Raw genomic sequence first — 22,522 nt, forward strand, 5'->3', positions numbered from 1 at the left:
GTCTGTGGTACCTTATCAGCTATTTTAAAGAAACCGCCCCTAAACAGCATATACAAACATAACGAACTGTGAGTGATCTCTTTACCAACATGGACCAGACGTTATGGCAATAACTTCTTGCCGTACCCACACTGCTGTGGTCCAGGCTTGGTGAACGTCCAAGTCGAGCAGACAAGAGATAAATTCTCATTTGCGGTTGAAATCGATTCATTGGATAAAGTCGCAGTGCATGGTTCCCTGAGAGCCAACAGTGGGCTTCTTTGACATCTACAGCCCTGTCCCTTGTTGGGAGATCATTTGTAGCTGGCAATTACACTGTGGAATCACAAAGTGAGGTTAGATCCCACAGTGGGTATTTTTAGCATATATCTTAATGGATGTATCTGTCAGCATAGCTTAGCATGCATACGAGTGCTGACAGTGTGTAAGCGAGCAAGCATGGTGAGCGAAGCACGTAATTTTTATTTTGCTCTCACATTGAGAAGGGTGGACAGAGGCCTGCTCGGACCATTAAAAACTCATTAGTGGATTCTGTTCACAGTGAATCACATTTCTGAGTTATAGCTGGACATGACGATAAGATGGACGCTTAATTATACTGATTATAAATCTCTTTTGACCTTACAAGATTGGCCGGATTTTACATTCCAGTTTTTAATTATCCAACAAATCTGCACTCGGGTCATTGACAAATGAGGTTGACCGAGGTGATAAAAATGAGAAATCTTTTTTAAAAATCTAGTTTAAAATTAAATTAAAAGCATATTCTACAATATATATTATGGCGGCCAAAAGTTTGAAATAATGTACAGATTTTGCTGTTTTGGAAGGAAATTGGTACTTTAATTCACCAAAGTGGCATTCAACTGATCACAAAGTATAGTCAGGACATTACTGATGTAAAAAACAGCACCATCACTATTTGAAAAAAGTCATTTTTGATCAAATCTAGACAGGCCCCATTTCCAGCAGCCATCACTCCAACACCTTATCCTTGAGTAATCATGATAAATTGCTAATTTGATACTAGAAAATCACTTGCTATTATATCAAACACAGCTGAAAGCTATTTGGTTCATTAAATGAAGCTTAACATTGTCTTTGTGTTTGTTTTAGAGTTGCCACAGTATGCAATAGAATGGCATGTCTTAAGGTCAATATTAGGTCAAAAATGGCAAAAAAGAAACAGCTTTCTCTAGAAACTCATCAATCAATCATTGTTTTGAGGAATGAAGGCTATACAATGCTTGAAATTGCCAAAAAACTGAAGATTTCATACAAAGGTGTACACTACAGTCTTCAAAGACAAAGGACAACTGACTCTAACAAGGACAGAAAGAGATGTGGAAGGCCAGATGTACAACTAAACAAGAGGATAAGTACATCAGAGTCTCTAGTTTGAGAAATAGACACCTCATATGTCCTCAGCTGACAGCTTCATTGAATTCTACCCGCTCAACACCAGTTTCATGTACAACAGTAAAGAGAAGACTCAGGGGTGCAGGCCTTATGGGAAGAATTGCAAAGAAAAAGCCACTTTTGAAACAGAAATAAAAAAGAAAAGGTTAGAGTGGGCAAAGAAACACAGACATTGAACAACAGATAATTGGAAAAGAGTGTTATGGATCTTAACCCCATTGAGCTTTTGTGGGATCAGCTAGACTGTAAGGTGCGTGAGAAGTGCCCGACAAGTCAGCCACATCTATGGCAAGTGCTACAGGAAGTGTGGGGTGAAATGTCACCTGAGTATCTGGACAAACTGACAGCTAGAATGCCAAGGATCTGCAAAGCTGTCATTGCTGCATGTGGAGGATTTTTGAAGTAGTTTAAGAAGTTCTGATTTTTTTTTTTTTTTTTTTTTTAATTGTAATAGTAATGTTTCACGTTTTTAATGTCCTGACTATACATTGTGATCAGTTGAATGCCACTTTGGTGAATAAAAGTACCAATTTATTTCCACAAGAGCCAAATCTGTACAGTATTCCAAACTTTTGGCCACCAGTGTATCTCGTTTAAGGATGTTTTATTTCCTTGTAAACAATAAAAAATACTAATTAAGAAAATGTTTGGAATGTACGGTAGCAACTGAATTGGCTGATCTTTGTTGGTAAAATGCAACCTGTTATAGAGAATGCAAGAAACTAAAAAGCACCTTCTCTTTCCCCCCAGACGACCACTCTAATTGGCCTCTTGAAGACAGCGCGACTTCTGCGATTGGTTCGTGTTGCCAGAAAGCTGGACCGATACTCAGAATATGGCGCTGCAGTTCTGATGCTCCTGATGTGTATATTTGCTCTAATTGCACATTGGCTCGCCTGCATCTGGTACGCCATTGGAAATGTTGAGAAACAGTTCCTGGAACATAAGATTGGCTGGCTCGATAATCTCGGGGTATCCATTGGAAAGAGATACAACTACAGTGACCCAAATTCTGGTCCGTCCATAAAGGATAAATATGTGACTGCACTGTACTTCACCTTCAGCTCTCTGACCAGTGTGGGGTTTGGGAACGTCTCCCCGAACACCAACTCAGAAAAGATCTTCTCCATCTGTGTCATGCTTATTGGATGTAAGTCTGAATAAAATACATGTGTAAATTGCTTAAAGGGAAAGTTCACCCAGAGTTCGTTTACTCAACCCCATGCCGTTACAAACATGTATGCAGTCATTTTTTTTTTTTTTTTAAATGTTTATGCAGCTCTTTTCTATACAACCACAAAAAATATAATAAAGCAACATAAAAGTAGTCCATCAATCCAGTAACAACTTCAAAAGTTATCCTGGGGATTTTGAATATTCTGACCAATGAACCACTTTTATAGAGCTTTTTGTTATGTTTGGAGCTTGACAGCTGCGGTCACTTTAAACTGTTGCTGAATGGAAAAAAGCTGCATAAAGATGTTTAAAAGATGCTTTAAAGTTCCCGTTTTGTGCTCCACTGAAATAACAGAATACAAGTTTAGAATGACATTAGGGTAAGCTCTAATTTTGGGTGAATGATTACTTTAAATATCTTAAATATTAAGGTAAATAGTTTATACTGTATATTAAGGCGGTGAATCGATAATATTTTTAACTGATTAATCGCAAGTAATTTTCTGTGATTAATCATGGTACATTAAAACGAACATAAAAATATAATAATAAAATATATTTACTTTATACTTTGTCTCAAAGAACTTGCAAGTAATTGGTTAGCTATCATTTATTTTAATTATTTAAATATGTACACGTTATTTTTTTTTATTATTTTTATTTTATTTTATTAGACACATATTTAAAGGTATAAATCTTTAATACCCGTATAATACAGTGGACATGACATTACAATTTGGGCAAAATCTTCTGCTGATTTCCAGTAGACGTTTGTAATAACAGTATCAATTGGGCAGATTCAATTCATATCAAACCTTATTGGCACTATAGACTTAATTGTACATTGCAAATGCATTATTAGACACTATACCTACAGATATAAAACAAACTGAATGCTGAAGTTTAAAATCTCAAAACTATTTTCTCTTACTGCCATTCAGAGTCTTTCGCACACACGCTGGGTCTCTTTTGCGCAGTTTGCCCGAATCTCTGGCTCACCGCTTGCGGGTGAGGTCTCCATTCTCCTGTGTTTATTATGCGCATAATAAACAAGCTTGCACTGCTCCACACAATCAGCTTCTGTGCTAGGATGTTCAATCAAGTCGAGCGTGTACCTCCTGGAAATTTATAAGTCAATTTTATCCATAGGAAGTGGGGAAAAACATTAGTGAAGTTGAGGAAGTAAAAAAAATAAAATATATATATATATATATATATATATATATATATATATATATATATATATATATATATATATATACAGTATATAATACTGCATTAATTAATAGTTGAATTAATAGTTAAACAGTCAACAATTAATCACAGAAATTAACACATAAAATTTCTCAGCCCTAATATGTATGCACTCAGTGACCAAAAATCATGCCATGGTTGAAATCACTGAGATCACATTTTTTTCCCCATTCTGATGGTTGATGTGAACATTAAAGGAATGTTCAAGTTAAGTACAAGTTAAGCTCAAGCAACAGCATTTGTGGCATAATGTTGATTACCACACACACAAAAAAAAATTGAGGTTACAGTCAGGCATTTACCAATGGAAGTCAATGGGGGCCAAATTTTTGAACATTAAAATACTCACTGTTTCAAAAGTATAACTACAAGACATAAAGGATATGCATGTGAACATGATTTTAGTGTGATAATGTGATAAAATCACTTCGTTACAATGACGATGTAATATTAACAAACCCTAAAACCCTAAAACGACTGTAAAAACGACAAGTGCTTTTATAAAATTATAAGCTTCACATTTCTGTGTTTAAACCCTCCAAAATTGGCCCCATTGACTTCCATTGTAAGTGCCTCACTGTAACCTCGATTTTTGCTTTTTTTAAAAGTACAGGTTGAACGAGTTGAAATTATTTTTTGTGGTAATCAGCATTATGCCACAAATGCTGTCGATTGAGCTTAACTTGGATCAAACCCGGAACATTCCTTTAACTAAAGCTTCAGACCCGTATCTGCATGATTTTATGCATTGCACTGCTGCCACATGACTGGCTGATTAGATAATTGCATGAAGTAGGTGTACAGGTGTACCTAATAAAGTGGTCACTGAATATGTGTATATATACTGTATGTATATATATATATATATATAGTACTGTGCAAACATTTTAGGGACTTGTGGAAAATGTTGCATAGTGAGGATGTCTTCAAAAATAATGACATAAATAGTCATTTATCACTTAATTTCATACAAAGTCCAGTAAACATAAAAAAAAAACTAAATTAATATTTGGTGTGACCATTATGCCTTTAAAACAGCACCAATTCTTCTTGGTACACCTGGACACAGTTTGTCTTGGTTGCTGGCAGATAGGATGTTCCAAGCTTCTTGGAAAACTTGCCACAGTTCTTCTATTTCAGCTGTCTCAGCTGCTTCTGTCTCTTCTTGTAATCCCAGACTGACTCGATGATGTTGAGATCCGGGCTCTGTGGGGGCCATACCATCTGATTTAGGGATCATTCTTCTTCTTCTATTCAATTCTATTTGCAAAGAGAATGTTGAAATCTAAAATTGATATTTCCTACTGATACAATAAAAGCACAATATATAAAATAACCACTTAAGAAAAAAAAATTTGTGGCGGGGTGAGTAAGAGACAGACACAGTGGGTGTGGCGTCAAGCCTCGGAGAGGCATTTATTGAAAATAATAATAAAAATAAAATGTTCATAAATGGGGAAAAGTGTCCAAAATAAACGGGGAATCTGGCATCCTCGTGGTGAATCTGGGCTCTGTGAAGGCCGGGGATGTGTCCAAGGAATGGCACAGGTTTGAGCGGGGTCCGACGGCCGCACGCGCTCCCCTCCTAGGTCCGGGGCACGTGGGGCAATGGCGTCCTTGGTGGCCTGTCTTCCCAAGCCCACGGCAGGTGAGAGGGGAAGGCGGCCCGGCCTCTAGCCCATCAGCCACAACGCCTGCTGTCCTCCCCGGTGACGCATCTAGGAGGGGGTCCGAAGATAACATTTACAGTCCATCATTTTATGGGAAAACAGACCCAAAGTATTGATGAAACTTCTTGCACTCATGGACATCAAATGCTCTCTAAAATGATAATGCCCCGCACCCTAATGCCATCTGCTTCAAACTAGAAAAAGCAATTAGAAAATCAGGTTCACTAGGAAATACATCATCACAGGCAAGGAAACTGCGCAAGTCAAGCCATTTCATGGAAACTACAAACATATGCAACATACAAAGATTATTTTGGTCCAGATTCAACTATATATCTCAAGCACTATACATTTATTTCATGTGTTACCATCTATCATTCATGTTTTCTCCAGCTCTGATGTACGCCAGCATTTTCGGCAATGTTTCTGCCATCATACAGCGGCTGTATTCTGGTACGGCACGCTACCACATGCAGATGCTCCGCGTCAAAGAGTTCATCCGTTTCCATCAGATCCCGAATCCACTCCGACAAAGACTGGAGGAGTATTTCCAACACTCATGGACCTACACCAATGGAATCGACATGAACACGGTGCGTGTGGAGTCGTTTAGACACCATTTAGCCACAGATGCTTCATTGTAGATGTGTTTTCAATTTGTTTTTCCACTGAACAACTTTAATACCACATGCCAACCTCAAAATTTTAATCACTTTCTGAAGGAACATTGTTAAGTGGCCCTTAAAGGGATAGTTCATCTAAAAATGAGAATTTTGTCATCACTTATTCACCTTCATGTCATTCCAAAGCCTTAGGCGGTTATTTTTTTCCATGGAACACTAAAGGAGAAATTGTAAAGATCTTGTCTGCTCCAAAAAGGTTAAAATCACCATAAAATAGTCCATATGATTTGTGCACTATATTACGAGTCTTCTGAAGTCATACGATAGCTTTGTGTAAGGAACAGACTGAAATTAAGACATTATTCAATGAAAATGTTCCCCTCAGATATAACCAAATGTCATTGCCATCAAACTTGATGCAACAGAGGGAAAGAGAAATCACAAAAAAACTTCTGTAAGGCTTCATAAGACTTGGAATATAGAGCGCTTGAGTCATATGAACAACTTCAGTGATAATTTTAAGGGTGCTTTTTGTCCTTTTTGATGGTTGGTAGCCCCTGGTCACTATAAGCTTTTGTTGCATTAAAAAAGAACGGACAGAACGTCTGCCAAACATTTCCTTTTGTGTTCCATGGAAGAACGAAAATCAAGCATGTTTGGAATGACATGATGGTGAGTTATTGCTGACAGAATTTCATTTTTGGTGAACTGTTCCTTTAAATTTGCCTATCTGAAATACTATTTAAACATGTCATGTTTATGTACTGAAAGCAACACCTGTCTCTCTCCATGTCTGCTTCATATGAACTGCAATGACCTCATCACGCTGGGAAGAGCAGGAGGTATTTATATAAACATCTCATCTTCATTCATATTGTAACTCTAGATACTGTCTTTTAGAGCCATCATACATCACTTTGTTCTGGCCACACTGATGCTCATCTAAATAAAACCCATTTCAGTCATATACTGCATGAGCAGAAATCTTGCATCAAGTTCTCTTAGCAAAAGAAAATGCATGTTTCCAGAAAATATTTTTAGCAGTGGCGTTACAGCTATATTGTAATATTTGAGTTCTTTTATTTATTATTATTTCAATTTTACAATTATATTTTAACAAAAAATATATATATCTTTCAACCTTTTGACTATAATCAATTATGACATTTATGTATTTGCTCTGAATAGCTCAAAAAGTTGTTTTGTGGTAACACATTTACATTTATGCATTTGGCAGACACTTATCCAAAGCGACTTACAGTGCATTCAAGGTATTCATTTTATCAGTTTGTGTGTTCCCTGGGTATCAAACCCATGATCTTGACGTTGCTAGTGCCATGCTCTACCAGTTGAGCAACAGACATAACGCATCACAGAGAATTAAAGTATACTTTAGGGTTAACATTGGTTTTGCTGCTGAAATTTAAATCGAAAATACTATTGAAACATATTTGTATTAATAATCTCATTCATACGAGACAAGGACAAAGCCGGAGACAAGCAACAATCACAAAACTAGCCTAATGACATGGTCTTTAGGAGACATAATGGCCGAATAAAACATGCACGATATTCATGATGTCGCTTAATTTCATATCTCCAGCAAAATCATTTTGAATACATAGTGAAATATATGATATGACGTCTAGCCCTAGCGGATTCCATGCTAGCATGAATTAAAATGCATGATGAAGAGCTATAGTAGCCATTCTTACTTAGATAAAAGTTGCACTTGTTGAAGCGAGTCTGCATGTTGCTAAGAAACTGATTCTTTTTTTATTGCCGTACTGAACTCATTATTTCCTCTTATTTAATTGATGATTGCACTGCTGACATGAGCACAGTAATTGGCACTTGGAGTGGACACTACTTGCTCACAGTCAGTGTTTTGAGACAGTAACTGTGTGAATACTTAGATGAATATATATAATACTGCTGTAACTAGTATTGAAGAAACACCATTGATCTATTCCAAAACCTAGGCAGCATTTTAAGGCATTATAGGCATGTTCCCAATGCAAAGACGGTTCCAAATAGTAGACTAAAAATATCAATACAATTATTCAATTAAAAATTGACTATTTTGCCAAATACTTGTGTGTTCCATGTATTGTTATGCCTATTAAGAGCGTTGTGATGTTAGCCTAGCAACATGTTAACAGTAAACTTAAAATCAATTGTGAGTCGAGTCTTGTGCAGAGATTTGCTGCCTATGTAGAATGCAGTGTTTGGAAAGCTACTCATAACTTATATTAGTTAAACTATAAGTAGTTAGCTACACTACAAGTTACTAAGAAAAAGTAGCAGACTACATTGAAGCTATATAAATAAAATATTTTAAAACATATAACAAAGGGATATTATTTAATTATGCTGACAGATGTTCTATAAATAAAGTGATATATTAAGTCCATATAAATATAGTTAAATAAACTGTAAATAAAGTTATATTATTAAAGGGACCGTTCACCCAAAAATGAAAGTGTTCTCATCATTTACTCATGCGTATGACTTTCTTCTGCAGAACAAAAACAATTAATTTATTTCTCAGATCCATACAATGCAAGTGAATGGTGACCAATATCTTGAAGCTTTAAAAAAGTACATTAAGGCAGCATTAAATTAATTCAAATCACTCTAGTGGTTAAACCCATATCTTCAGAAGTGATATGATAGGTGTAGGTGAGAAACAGATCAATATTAAGTCATTTTATTCTATAAATCTCTACTTTCACTTTCTTCTTTTTTTTAGCGATTCACATTCTTCGTGCATATCGCCACCTACTGGGCAGGGAATTTATAGTAAAAAAGGACTAAAATATTTATCTGTTTCTCAATCACACCTATCATATCGCTTCAGAAGACACGGATTAAACCACTGGAGTATTATGGATTATTTTTGTACTGCCTTTATGTGCTTTTTGGAGATTCAAAGTTTTGGTCACCATTCCATTGTGAGGACCTACAGAGCTGAGATATTCTTCTAAAAATCTTTGAGTTCAGCAGAAAAAAGAAAGTCATACACATCTGGGATGTCATGAGGGTGAGTAAATGACACTTTTAATTTATGGGTGAACTATCCCTTTAATATCATCTTAAATTTACAGTGGTTAAATATTTAAAAGATCAGTATTGCTTTTAAGCCACAAAAATACTGTTCAGATTTGCGTAGGTTATATCATATACATAATTAGGGTGGCAACTTTAAATTAAACATATACAAATAAAACAAAAAAACCACACTGTTTTATACAACCAAGTTTAAATACAGTGATAAACAGCAGCAATTAATTAAATATTTCACTTCAAAAAAGAAACAAACTGACATCTGTGCAGAGGCTCAAGTGAATCAGTTCGTTCACATGAAATAATCGATTCACTAACGCTACATATAAGTTAATCTGTGAATTGTTATAAACCAGTTGATTTACATAAACTGTCCAAATTCTCTGAATGCTATTAGAGAGGACGGTTTAGGCAAGCGTGTTTGATTACTCCCTCAGATGTCACGCTACTGAAAAAGAAAGTTCTACTTAGTTACTTACGAACACTGGTAGAGCGTTCAAAATAAGTCACTTATGGAGATTTCAGATATGAGACTGCATGTGTAGGCTGTAGACAGCAAGGCACTTTTTGGAACAGATCCCATATCACCACAGAATAATTAGTGTAATTTGGGATTCGCTAATGTGCTCCCTTTAATCTTGAGTGATAAAGGAACTGATAGAGTTGAATGATGCTCCCCTTCCGCCTTCTCTTTCTGCAGGTCTTAAAAGGGTTTCCCGAGTGTTTGCAGGCAGATATTTGTCTCCACCTGAACAGCAGTCTGCTTCAGGGATGCAAGGCCTTCAGAGGTGCTACTAAAGGCTGTCTGCGTGCTCTCGCTATGCGCTTCAAAACCACTCATGTGCCCCCTGGAGACACACTTGTGCACTGCGGGGATGTGCTCACCGCACTCTACTTCTTGTCACGGGGCTCCATCGAAATACTGAAGGAAGATATTGTGGTTGCCATTCTGGGTAAGATCAAAAAGGCTTTTTTTTTTTAAGGGGTCATAACTAATAAAAAATTGCAACACAATTGCACACAAAAAGGCAAGCTCTTTTTGGGTGTGTACCAGTCGAACTTGAAACAAAGTTGTGTTTACACAGTACCGAGTTGACACTGTGAGCAGTTTTGAGGAATGGGATCTGACAAAGTTTGCCAGGTTAGTGGCATCGCATCTTTGAATGCAGAACTGTGTATGGGTGTTTCTTCAACTTCGGGCACTTTTAGCACTTTGAACTTCTAGAAAGTAAAGTCTTGTTAAAACATTTTTCACACTTGCACTATTTTGTCAAATTTGTCTGTTAACAATATCCAGCAGTGTACTGTATGTACAGCACATGCATCACAGGAGATTTATGTCATGTTGTCTGAAAGTCATGAGAATTCCCACCACAATGTCATTTCCAACACATCTCAGTTTTGTGTTTACTAGAATTCTGGAATGGAAATGACACTTACGGAAATGACATTTTTAACGTTTTTAAAATGAAAGACTCAGAGACTCTTTTGTCTTGATAAAGCTAATTTCATAGCTAACATTTTATGTATTCTAAATACACACAATTAAATAATATTTTCACACATTTTGCTAGGGCTGGGTATTGATGCACATTTCCGGAATCGACTTTGATTCACAAGCTCTCGATTCGATTCCGAATTAGCTTTGATTCGATATCTATTCATTTGTGTATATTTCAGTCATAATGTGCCCTTTGCTTACATATGAAAGAAATTCTTTCACAGATAATGGTTAATTATACAGGGGACCTTCTAACTATGTACCTTAAGAAAATATAAATTTTACTAAATTTTATTTTATATGTTTTTCATCATTTTGGTCACATTTTAGCTTTTTAAAAATGAACAAGTCTATGTACTGAATCAATAAATATGATTTTATATTGCATATATTATATTTTGTTGCATGTTTATTGTTTAATTGCATAATTTGTACTATTTACAAGTATTTACATTGATTTGTTGAACACGTGCTGAAAACCGATTCTGTCTCTTTAAGAAAACCGGCATGTCTGTAAAGAGCATCTGTAAATAAGTGCATATAAACAAGACAGGACTGGCTTTACCTCATCCGTGCTGTTTGTGATTAGAATTAAATGTTTTTTTTTTGTTTGTTTGTTTTTTTTTTTAATCAACAACTGACTGTAGAGAACAGAAAGGGTATTAAAAGTGACATTATTCAATGATAAATGGGTTGCGTGGATCTCGTCTTTGGACACACATTACACAGAACAACAATATTTTACTCTCAATATGGAGTGAAAGGATCTCAGCTCTGAATAATCCACCAATATGGGCTACTACATAATTACTGATGAGTGCAATCAAAACATATACCAGCCAGTTGCCAAATTTTTTGTCGCATAGCACGAACTTTGGTTGCAAATGCGAGTGACTTCCTCTCATTGTAGTGGAGGGTTGCAGTATAGAGATTTAATTAGGGATTCAAGAATCAATACTGACATCGTTCAAATAAAGTTTGCGATGCATCAGATAATCAGTATTTTTATCCACCCCTTTTTGCATAATTTGGCGAAATTACAGCTTGATTCAAAATAACGCCCAATAAAAATATTCTGCTCACAAGTGATATTTCCCTTGATATATTTTTGGTTATTGAAACATGACTTGTCTCCTATTTCATCTCAAGCATGCTCTTCACTGACACTTTTGTCCACTTGGTAAACAAGTACACTAGCTAAATTTTTATTCGGGACAAAATAATTTGGTGTGGTGGAAATGATCTTAGCTGTGGGACAGTCAAATCTGTACATTAAAGGCATTTGAAGAATACACTGGCGGCCAAAAGTTCAGAATAATGTACAGATTTTGCTCTTATGGAAAGTAATTGGTACTTTTATTCACCAAAGTGGCATTCAACTGATCACAATGTATAGTCAGGACATTAATAACATTAGAATTTGAAAAAAAATACTTTAAAGAGCAGCAATGAGAGCTTTGCAGATCCTTGGCATTCTAGCTGTCAGTTTGTCCAGATACTCAGGTGACATTTCACCCCACACTTCCTGTAGCACTTGCCATAGATGTGACTGTCTTGTCGGGCACTTCTCACGCACCTTACAGTCTAGCTGATCCCACAAAAGCTCAATGGGGTTAAGATCCATAACACTCTTTTCCAATTATCTGTTGTCCAATGTCTGTGTTTCTTTGCCCACTCTAACCTTTTCTTTTTGTTTTTCTGTTTCAAAAGTGGCTTTTCCTTTGCAATTCTTCCCATAAGGCCTGCACCCCTGAGTCTTCTCTTTACTGTTGTACATGAAACTGGTGTTGAGCGGGTAGAATTCAATGAAGCTGTCAGCTGAGGACATGTGAGGCGTCTATTTCTCAAACTAGAGACTCTGATGTACTTATCCTCTTGTTTAGTTGTACATCTGGCCTTCCACATCTCTTTCTGTCCTTGTTAGAGTCAGTTGTCCTTTGTCTTTGAAGACTGTAGTGTACACCTTTGTATGAAATCTTCAGTTTTTTGGCAGTTTCAAGCATTGTATAGCCTTCATTCCTCAAAACAATGTTTGACTGATGAGTTTCTAGAGAAAGCTGTTTCTTTTTTTGCCATTTTTGACCTAATATTGACCTTAAGACATGCCAGTCTATTGCATACTGTGGCAACTCAAAAACATACACAAAGACAATGTTAAGCTTCATTTAACAAACCAAATAGCTTTCAACTGTGTTTGATATAATTTTCTAGTACCAAATTAGCAATTTAGCATGATTACTCAAGGATAAGGTGTTGGAGTGATGGCTGCTGTCTAGATTTGATCAAAAATGACTTTTTTCAAATAGTGATGGTGCTGTTGTTTTTACATCAGTAATGTCCAAGTTTTAATGTGACTTTCATACTGTTTAATAAAAATCTAAATAACCCTGGGTCATGAATTTGCCTGAAGTTTAAGAAACACTCATATTCCTCTTTGTTTTCTGATTTATGCCTATATAAAATAATCTGTACTTATTACTTTTGAATGGACAGACCATTATGTAATTTATATACAGTAGCTAGTTGCATTTTGACAGCCACAGTGCAATTATTTTAACTTGTTTGTTTGATTGTGGTATAAACTTTTCAGATCAACCTGTCCTTAAACAGCACGTACAAACAAAGCAAATTGTCTTTTTTTTTTTTTTTTTTTATGTAAATCAGGAAGACGTTTATTGTCTGCATTGGTGGTTTTTGGACAGAATAAGCTGCAACCTGGATATTATGTTGACAATCAAAAGACTATCTAACAATAAGTGTTTTCAGAACCTTTTTACAATTTTCAATAGTGATAATATTTAATAATTTTTTTTTTTAAATACGTTTTTATTTATATATCACTGTATTTTACCTAGAGTCAAGCTATTTGAAAACCTTAGAATATCCCTTATTGTCTCTTTAATCCTCATTAAGCTGTTTGCTGAAAGTCTTAGAGCACAATAGTATTTAATGATAAAATTGTCCTGCTGTCATTACTCCAGCCGCGTTCTGAGGAGGACTTACAGCCTAGACATGTTGTTTACTGATGCTGGCGGTTAGCAACAACAAAAAGACGGCACACACTGTATCTCCCAGTGGGTAGATGACGTGCCATTGTTCTTACAGGCTTAAACACAGCAGCCTGAGAGCAGAGGTGCCCAGAGTGCAATTTACACTGTCTACAAATCAAAACGAGCAGTGAAATGTATTAAAAAAAAAATCTAGAGTATGCCTGTGCTAAAATGTCAAACCGATGCATATTCCAGAAACAAGCTTGTCTTTCTTTTCAGCGTTTTGCTTTGTTACATTCAGTGTCTATCTGATAAGAAGTGGCTTCTGACATTTCTGACATTAAGTGGCTCCCGCTGGATGTGTTTGGCATCTTCAAAACACAGGAGAGGGCAGAGAGAGAGAGAGAGAGAGAGAGAGAGAGAGAGAGAGAGAGCGCTCCATGCACAGCTCAAAGCTGGACTGAAACTATTTTGTATAAAAAAAATTATTAATATTTGAAAAACATCTGTCCATGAAATCAAAGTCAGGGCAGGGGTGTAACCAACATGCCGATAGCCATTATATTGTCATGTGACGACAAAAAAAAAAAAGAGAGAAAAAAAAGAGAGAAACCCTAAATGCGTTACTAAAAAAAATCATGATATTTGCAAGAAAAAAAATACCTTTTGAAAACATTTTTGCCATCAAGATGCAAGGGAAGCATTTTAATACCTTTTACTTACTGGTTACACCACTTTTTTAAGTCATTAAAGCAATTTTTCTTTTTTTCTTTTTTTTTCTTTTTTTTTTTTAAACTACATACAGCATACTGCAGAGAGTAAAACTGCTTTACAGTAAAAGTATGGCAGTATGCCAGTCCGAACACTGCCTTTTAGCTGTTTGGCTGTGGTTTTATGAAGCGAGTGTAAAGCCCTGATGTTGTTTAATGTTGTTTAAAGTAAGTGTGGTACAGGCTTAACTCGAGCAGTTGATAGCAACAACAATTAGCAAGCACTTTTGCTTCTAATGTCACAAACGTAGTGTGTGTGACAGGTGTTCTGAGCTCTGATACTGTTTAAACACTGGGTTCATTCATTACATGAATACTCACAGGCTGATCTGTTTAAATAATAGGACCAAAACAAAGAACAGTACATCCAACAGCTGGGAAAGTTCACAAAGCTCGCTGAGTGACTATGTGTGTTTAAAGCCATGTTCCAGGTTCAGTCTGAGGCATAATGCGATTTCCACAGAAAAATATTTAAACTGTTTTTTTTCTTTTTTATCCCCTTTTCTCCCAATTTGGAATGCCCAATTCCCACTACTTAGTAGGTCCTCGTGGTGGCGTGCTTACTCACCTCAATCCGGGTGGCGGAGGACAAGTCTCAGTTGCCTCCACTTCTGAGACCGTCAATCCGCGCATCTTATCACGTGACTCGCTGTGCATGACACCACGGAGACTCACAGCATGTGGAGGCTCATGTTACTCTCCGCGATCCACGCACAACTTACCACGTGCTCCATTGAGAGCGAGAACCACTAATCACGACCATGAGGAGGTTACCCCATGTGACTCTACCCTCCCTAGCAACCGGGCCAATTTGGTTGCTTAGGAGACCTGGCTGGAGTCACTCCCTGATTTGAACTCGCAACTCCAGAGGTGGTAGTCAGCATCAATACTCGCTGAGCTACCCAGGGCCCTCAACTCGTTTTTTCAAAAGTAAAAATTGTGTTTACAGTAGAGAACTTACAGGACAATGGAAGTCTATGGGGTAAAGTATAAACTGTCCTTTGTGAGACGGGACTACTTTACTAGGTGTATGAATTATGCTTGTGTTACCCACAGTACAAAGTCCTTCGTTGGTATCCTTGTGCATATAATGTGAAAGTTATGCCTTTACTGGTGTTAGGTGTTCATGACATTGAAATTTACTAAGATTGGATGTAACTTCACACAGACAAGGTCAGTAAGCGAATCGATCACACTAATTTCACGTTAACATGTATAATGTTAAGGAATTGTGGCTGTACTTTTGAAACATTTTGTATTTTAAAGGAATGTTGCAGGTTCAATCAAAGCTCAATCAATTAACAGCATTTATGGCATAATCTTGATTATCACAAAAAGTAATTTCGAGTTATAGTAGGGCACTTACAATGTAAGGGAATAAGGCCAGTTCATAAACACCAAAATTCACATAATTTCAAAAGTAAAACCACAAGGTGTAAACATTATACATGTTAATCAGTGTTGGGTAAATGACTAAATGAAGTAATCCACTACAAATTACTATGATTATTTTTAATTTTAATTAGATTAAGGGGCCTGGGTAGCTCAGTGACGCTGGCTACCATCCCTGGAGTTCGCTAGCTCGAATCCCAGGGCATGCTGAGTGACTCCAGCCAGGTCTCCTAAGCAATCAAATTGGCCTGGTTGCTAGAGAGGGTAGAGTCACATGGGGTCACCTCCTCGTGGTCACTATAATGTGGTTTGTTCTTGGTGGGGCGCATGGTGAGTTTGGTGTGGATGCCGCGGTGGATGGTGTGAAGCCTCCACACACGCTATGTCTCTGTGACAATGCGATCAACAAGCCACGTGATAAGATTTTAGCATTTATGGACAAGCCCCATTCACTTCAGTATTAACCGGCTTACTGTAACCATGATTTTTTCTTTCTTTCTTTTCTTTTTTTTAACCGAGAGATGAGTCAAAATAATTTTCTGTGGTAATTGATATTATGCTGCAAATAAAACCAGAGTTTCTCATCTCACCTTTGCTCTACTGAAATGCTTTATGTCTTCCTCTTCATACTGAGATTTAGGAAGGTATCAAATCCCTTATCAACAGTTTTAGCCAATTCAGTTTAATGTCACCTACAGCTCAGTTGGTTCTGTCTTATTTAAAGCAGAATCGCTCTGAGGGCCTGACATTTACCTGAGAAGTGTCCCAACTGAGAGCCCACACTTTGACTGCTAGATGGTGAATGACTTTTCCTATGTAGTCTTATCTTTTTGGTGCAATATTTTGCTATACTCTGTCATTTCATAAAGCAAAACAGACAATAATGAACAAAAACTGTATCATTAGATTGCCTTAAGGATTACTTTAAGACTAACTTGAACATTTTTGCAGCATTGTATAATTTTCTTTGAAGTCCACTTAAAATGTTAGCCAAGGTTTCTAGAAGTTGTAATGAACGTTTGTTTTATGTGAAAGCAAATTATGTAGTTGTTGAAACTATCATTCATCAGTGTGCATCACGGGAGTGGAAGGTTGCTGCAGTGCTCTTTTGCCGCACTTTATTGGCCGCTATTCTCTGATTGGTGGATCTTTCTCTGTAGTTTATCACCAAATATTCCTCTTATAAACATGAGGGGTTTTTTATATTTAAAAGTTGAAATAATGCACACTGATGACTTTAATAGAAGCACAACCACAACCACTCATGGTAAGTGGTTTATACGCTATCGTTAATAATCAATTCACCTTAGGTGAAAATAAATATAATTTGCTCTCTATAACAAACAGGTGGGTTTTTTTTTATTCAGACATCAAATGTATGAGAAGGTGGGAAAAGTGTGAAAAGAGGATAGGACAGAATGAGAGAAACTGAAAATGAGTGAGAAGGAACAGTTCACCTGACTTAAACTGGTTCATAATCCAGAGAGAGAGAGAGAGAGAGAGAGAGAGAGAGTTCTGATAATCTGCATGCACAGATTCTGACCTAAACTGACCCGCGCTTATAAACACACAATCAACATTGAAAATCCCACGTAGACGTGCAGACACATGCTATGACATGCACACAAATACAGTACATCAAAATAGATGCACAGTGCCATACAGTTTCCAAGACACTGTGGTTGTGCATCTCATACAGTACAAAAACACAAATAGAAAGGCAACACTTCCCTAAGGGGCAGTTCACACCGAGGTCAGTTTGCGCTGTTGTGCAGTTATTTTTTATATGTAAACATGCACTAGATGGATTTCTTTGACCGATGCATTTTTTTAGACACCATTTCAGGTTTAAAAGAACTTTAACTTTGACACACTTGCATTCTGTTCTAACTTTTTTAGCACAGGTACACATTCGGTTTGAACAGCCCCTGAGAATATCACACTGCTGTATTCCAGTTTGCTGTAATAGAGTTTGCATGATATGCTAGTCTCGTGTAGTAAGATATTTAACTATCGGCATAAAGTCTGGTCCACTTTACAGCTTATTCTAGCAAAGAACCGCCCACTTAGACAGGAAGAGATCATCTGATGCACATGTAAAGCAACCGACCACAGTTCATTACATTGTTACCTGCTATTTAGGGGTGGGTTCATCAGAAATACTGTAGTTGATACCACAATAAAATTGCCGCAGAAAACTGGCTGCAAAGAAAAGACTGAAAATATGTGCAGTAAATCGCAATTATTTCACAGACTCAAACTCAACAACAAACAGGAATATACAGTTCTGCTTGGACTTGGAAAACTTGGAAAATTGAGCAAATCCAGGGATTAGTTCTTCCTCAAAAGCGCTCATTCAGATTGGAACCTTGTAAACACGATTATGTTTCCAGGTTAACTGGTGAACATCTGACTCCCAAAACACTCAAAATATTTTACGATTTTCAGATTTACGCATTTTAACTTCACAACAAAATGACATCAAATTGAATTGTGTAATGTTTAACAAAATACAATTAATAAAACCAAATATCTAGTTTTATTTATTTCAATAAATCCTATTTATTTATTTTTTTAAGCAACATCATGAATATTACACTATTGTACACCAAACATAGTTCTAATGACATGCTAAAGCAGTTTAATTACTTAGAGACCAAACCTGAGCCTGTCCTTTACTCTCCAGGTAAGAATGACATCTTTGGCGAGATGATCCACTTGTACGCCAAGCCTGGTAAATCTAACGCAGATGTGCGAGCGCTGAGCTACTGTGACCTGCACACGATCCAGAGGGAGGAACTTCTAGAAGTTCTGGATATGTATCCGGAGTTCGCAGATTATTTCCTCACCAATCTGGAGCTGACCTTTAACCTCCGGGATGAAAACGCAAAGGTACTTCCCATTAAAAGCTACAAAATGTCCAGAAACGGTATATGGAATTGAATACATTGAAATGTTGTTTGCCAGTACAAATTTTCAGGGAGATAAATATTGCATGTTTACCATGAAACCAAACAACTTGCTTTTCAAGCATTCATTTTGTGTTCTCTCTTCTCCTCAGAACACATATTCACAAGCCAGTGATTCAGATGGAGAAGATACAAAGAGCAGACAGAAGATTTCCTTTAAGCGTAAACCATCCAAAGGTGAATGTGATCCATTTATTCAGCCTGATCTCATGACATATACGTGATCATGGCCACATTTTTGCAAACCAAAATTACATGTTTCGCTAAACGTTTCACTGCAGTTTCCCAGTGAAATGTTCAGTGGGGGGCGCCAAAAGCAAGTGAAATGGTGTCATAATCAGACAAGGTGAATTTTAGATGAACGTTTTAATGAGTAAAACATACTTCCCTTACCTAAAAATGTAGCCTTAACCTAACAAATAGTGATCTAAAATCAAATGAGAGTTAAACCAAAAACCCTAAACCAAAGCCTAAACCTAACCGATAGTGTCCTAAAAGCAAATGTGACATGAAAAGCACATTTTCTGAAGCAACCACATTATTTTGTGTCGCTTGTGTGCTTGTCTGGTCTCGAACTTCGGATTTATGAATCCAAAGTTCAACAGTCTATCAGATGAGCTACTGTGGAAGCTAACCACAGGTGAATTATAACATAAATGTATGTAAATGTATGTAAATGTATGAGTCTGTAATACAAGCATTAAAATGTATCGTTTTTTAAATGATGTGTTATAGTAAAAGTATTTTGATGTCATAACATAGCAGTGTGTGCTTGAAAAAGCAAAAAATAAGTGTTAATGAAGTCATAATCAGCTGTTGTACTTGTGATTTGGGTGAAAGTGAATAAAACGCCATGAAACTGCGGCAAAACATGAAGAAACGTGAAACGTGGCACGCAAAATAAGTTATAGTAACGTTCATTTTATGAGACTAGGTTGCATTTATTACAAAATGTCCATGGCAAAATCGTTAGAAATTGTAAAAGTTACAGCTGAAGTTTCGCTTACTGCCCCCTGCTGAAAACAGGTGACACTTCAGGCTTGAATTGCTCCGAAATTGCTTTAATGTGTTATAATTGACAGCCCTAATTATAATATAACACCATCCTACTATCCTACTAACTAACTTTGATTTATTAACAATTCATTTTAAAGTACATTTTTATATCTGAAATTTTCCATGTTATACACGGGTTATTATTGTTGTTTTCGGGTCTGTCCCAGGACTCTGGAGTACGAATTGTACCCCTAACCTGTGCTGATTACCATCCCACAGGGGGAAGCCTCAAGGAAACGGACAGCGAGTCCTGGAAAGAGCGCAGAGAATCACGGCTGAGCTCCAAGAGAAGCTCTAAGGGCCAGTGCACCACCAGGGAGGAACAGCAGAGGCTTTTGGGAGCAGGGACAATAGAGTATCCGTCAGTACAGAGTTACACAGCTACACCAGCTTGCAGTCCTCCCGCTGACGACATGGAGAGAAAGCCGTATGATAATGGTGAGCTATGAGATATGAAATGTTAATTCATGTTAAGACTGTGTCTTAACAAAGCTACCAGCATTAATTAAAAGCTACCTCTTCCAAATGGAAGTTTTTGTCCTAACCACTGGACAGTGGTAAAGCCTACCTTTTAAAATTAAAATGGATATATAATTAATCATTCTATTTTAAAGCTGAAACGTGTCCAAACAAAAATGTGACCAAACAGAATTGCAAAAATAAACATTATTTTCAATCAGTTTTTTCAAACACTCCCCTGTCTGCTTTTCAAACAAACAGATAGTCTCGCCTAGGAATGCACTGATCTTATACCTGAATCGATATCAGCTTCGATACTGACATTTTTAACTGGTCTGATAAGCCCCATCAAAATCTGTTACTGTGTGGCAGATTCACTAAACAGATGTGTCACTTTTTCCGTGTGGCATTTCAGCGCAAATAACTGCGTCTTACTAACCACCTGTAATCTATTTTAGGAGGCACTATAAGCACTGAAATTGCACTTGAGTGTCATGAGTATTTAAATGAAGTCAATGTCATTCCTTTCCATGCAGACATGCCTCCTTTCTATGTAAATTAGGCTCGTTGTAGCTTAATTCACAAAAATGCACAATTTAGCTCGTGCTATTACCACAAATGAAAGTAGGCTGTAAAATGAATTTTATTTAATAAAGAAGTTTGTGAACATTTTCAACCGATCATATCAGCAGTAATTAATCAAATAATAATCAAATGATGGAATTGCACTTGCAAATTGCATTCTGCACAGTTTTTGTGGCCGCATTTCCGCTGTTGACTGATCTGCATATGGTAATTCCTCTTGTGAATGGGGTGTTAAACCAACGCAAAGAGTGTGTGCTAATAAATATCACATTTACCGGGGCGCAATTAATTCATAGTGAATTCCCCCCAAGTGTTAGTCATGGTTGTTATTGTCAAGCTCCAAAAATGGCATAAAATTACCATAAAAGCACCATTAAAGTATGACTCGTCTTGAAGACATGATAGCTTAGTGAATCTTAAAAGGCAGCATTTAATATAAAAAATGTATATATATAGTCTGCATGCACAGCGCGCTTCAGTAAATGAGCAGTCTCTCTCTCTCTCTCTCTCACACACACACACACACACACACACACAGCATGCGCGGGCTGATGATGCGCTGCCATTTTCATCTCTCAGAGCGGCTCACATTATGTTAGCAATCCACATGAATTGCATCTCAGATGTAGATGCTCAATAGTTTGGATCGCAATTGACCAAATTTGTATGAAATGTGTATTAAACTACTGTGAACTAGCCCTCACACAGACACTCTAAGGTCACCGTCTTTCTCAAGTGGTCCATCAAAATAAAAGTCCCAGGTAAGAAATTACGACTGAAATACATTCCTATTATATAAAACAATACTAATATTTATAAACAACAAAAAACAACACTGGTGTCGGAATTGGGATCAGCCGATACTGAAAGTTCAGGAATTGGATCAGGAGAGATGGTATCAGGAGAGTGCAACCCTAGTCCCATCTCCAACTGACGCCATTGGTCGAGTCAGTGTTGTTGTGTCGGTCTGGACGGGTCACTCAAAACAAACAGAGCAATTTTTATTGCACCAAAGAGACAGTGTTTGCAGTTTTCAAGGAAATTAACATACAAATGTCTTACTTATAGTTGTCTCTGCATATTAAGCTGTTTTAGGAGAAAGTATTTCCACAAAAAAAGTTGCACACTTCAGCTTTAAAAGTTTTGTTTCACGTGGCAGCAGCGCAATTGAAAATATAGTTTTTGGGAAACGGATGTGTCGACAAAACACATGTTGTAAGCGGCGATTCCAACCTAGTCTCACAGAATGAACGTTCCTACAACAACATTTTTGCATTTTCCTGGTGAAATGAACACTAGGGGCGCTACAACAACTGTGCTTTTTATTTACCGTCACACAAATCACGAGTACAACGGCTGATTATGACTTTATAAACATTTGTTTTTTGCTCTAATTCTCACACACTGCTATGTTATGATTTCAAAACACTTTTACTATAACGCATCATTTTGAAAAAAAATTATACATTTTAACGCTTGCATTACAGACTCACTAACATTTACATGGTTATTCCAATGTGATTAGCTTCTGCGGTAGCTCACCTGATAGAGTGCTGAACTTTGGACTCAATTAAGATTATGGTTTAAGCCCC

General features: G+C 36.9%; 1 protein-coding gene across 1 annotated transcript in view; it reads left to right on the forward strand.

Annotated features, from left to right (window-relative positions):
• Window positions 1–22,522, forward strand: part of LOC127448221 (potassium voltage-gated channel subfamily H member 7-like) — a 134,087-nt gene that overhangs the window by 90,936 nt on the left and 20,629 nt on the right. The window contains exons 7-12 of the mRNA XM_051710596.1: window positions 2,170–2,569; window positions 5,913–6,112; window positions 9,909–10,161; window positions 18,548–18,753; window positions 18,923–19,007; window positions 20,106–20,324. Of these exons, the coding sequence (XP_051566556.1) occupies window positions 2,170–2,569; window positions 5,913–6,112; window positions 9,909–10,161; window positions 18,548–18,753; window positions 18,923–19,007; window positions 20,106–20,324 (1,363 nt within the window). The remainder of the gene's footprint in view (window positions 1–2,169; window positions 2,570–5,912; window positions 6,113–9,908; window positions 10,162–18,547; window positions 18,754–18,922; window positions 19,008–20,105; window positions 20,325–22,522) is intronic.

The sequence above is a fragment of the Myxocyprinus asiaticus genome, chromosome 11, assembly GCF_019703515.2.
Source record: "Myxocyprinus asiaticus isolate MX2 ecotype Aquarium Trade chromosome 11, UBuf_Myxa_2, whole genome shotgun sequence".
Taxonomy (NCBI): domain Eukaryota; kingdom Metazoa; phylum Chordata; class Actinopteri; order Cypriniformes; family Catostomidae; genus Myxocyprinus; species Myxocyprinus asiaticus.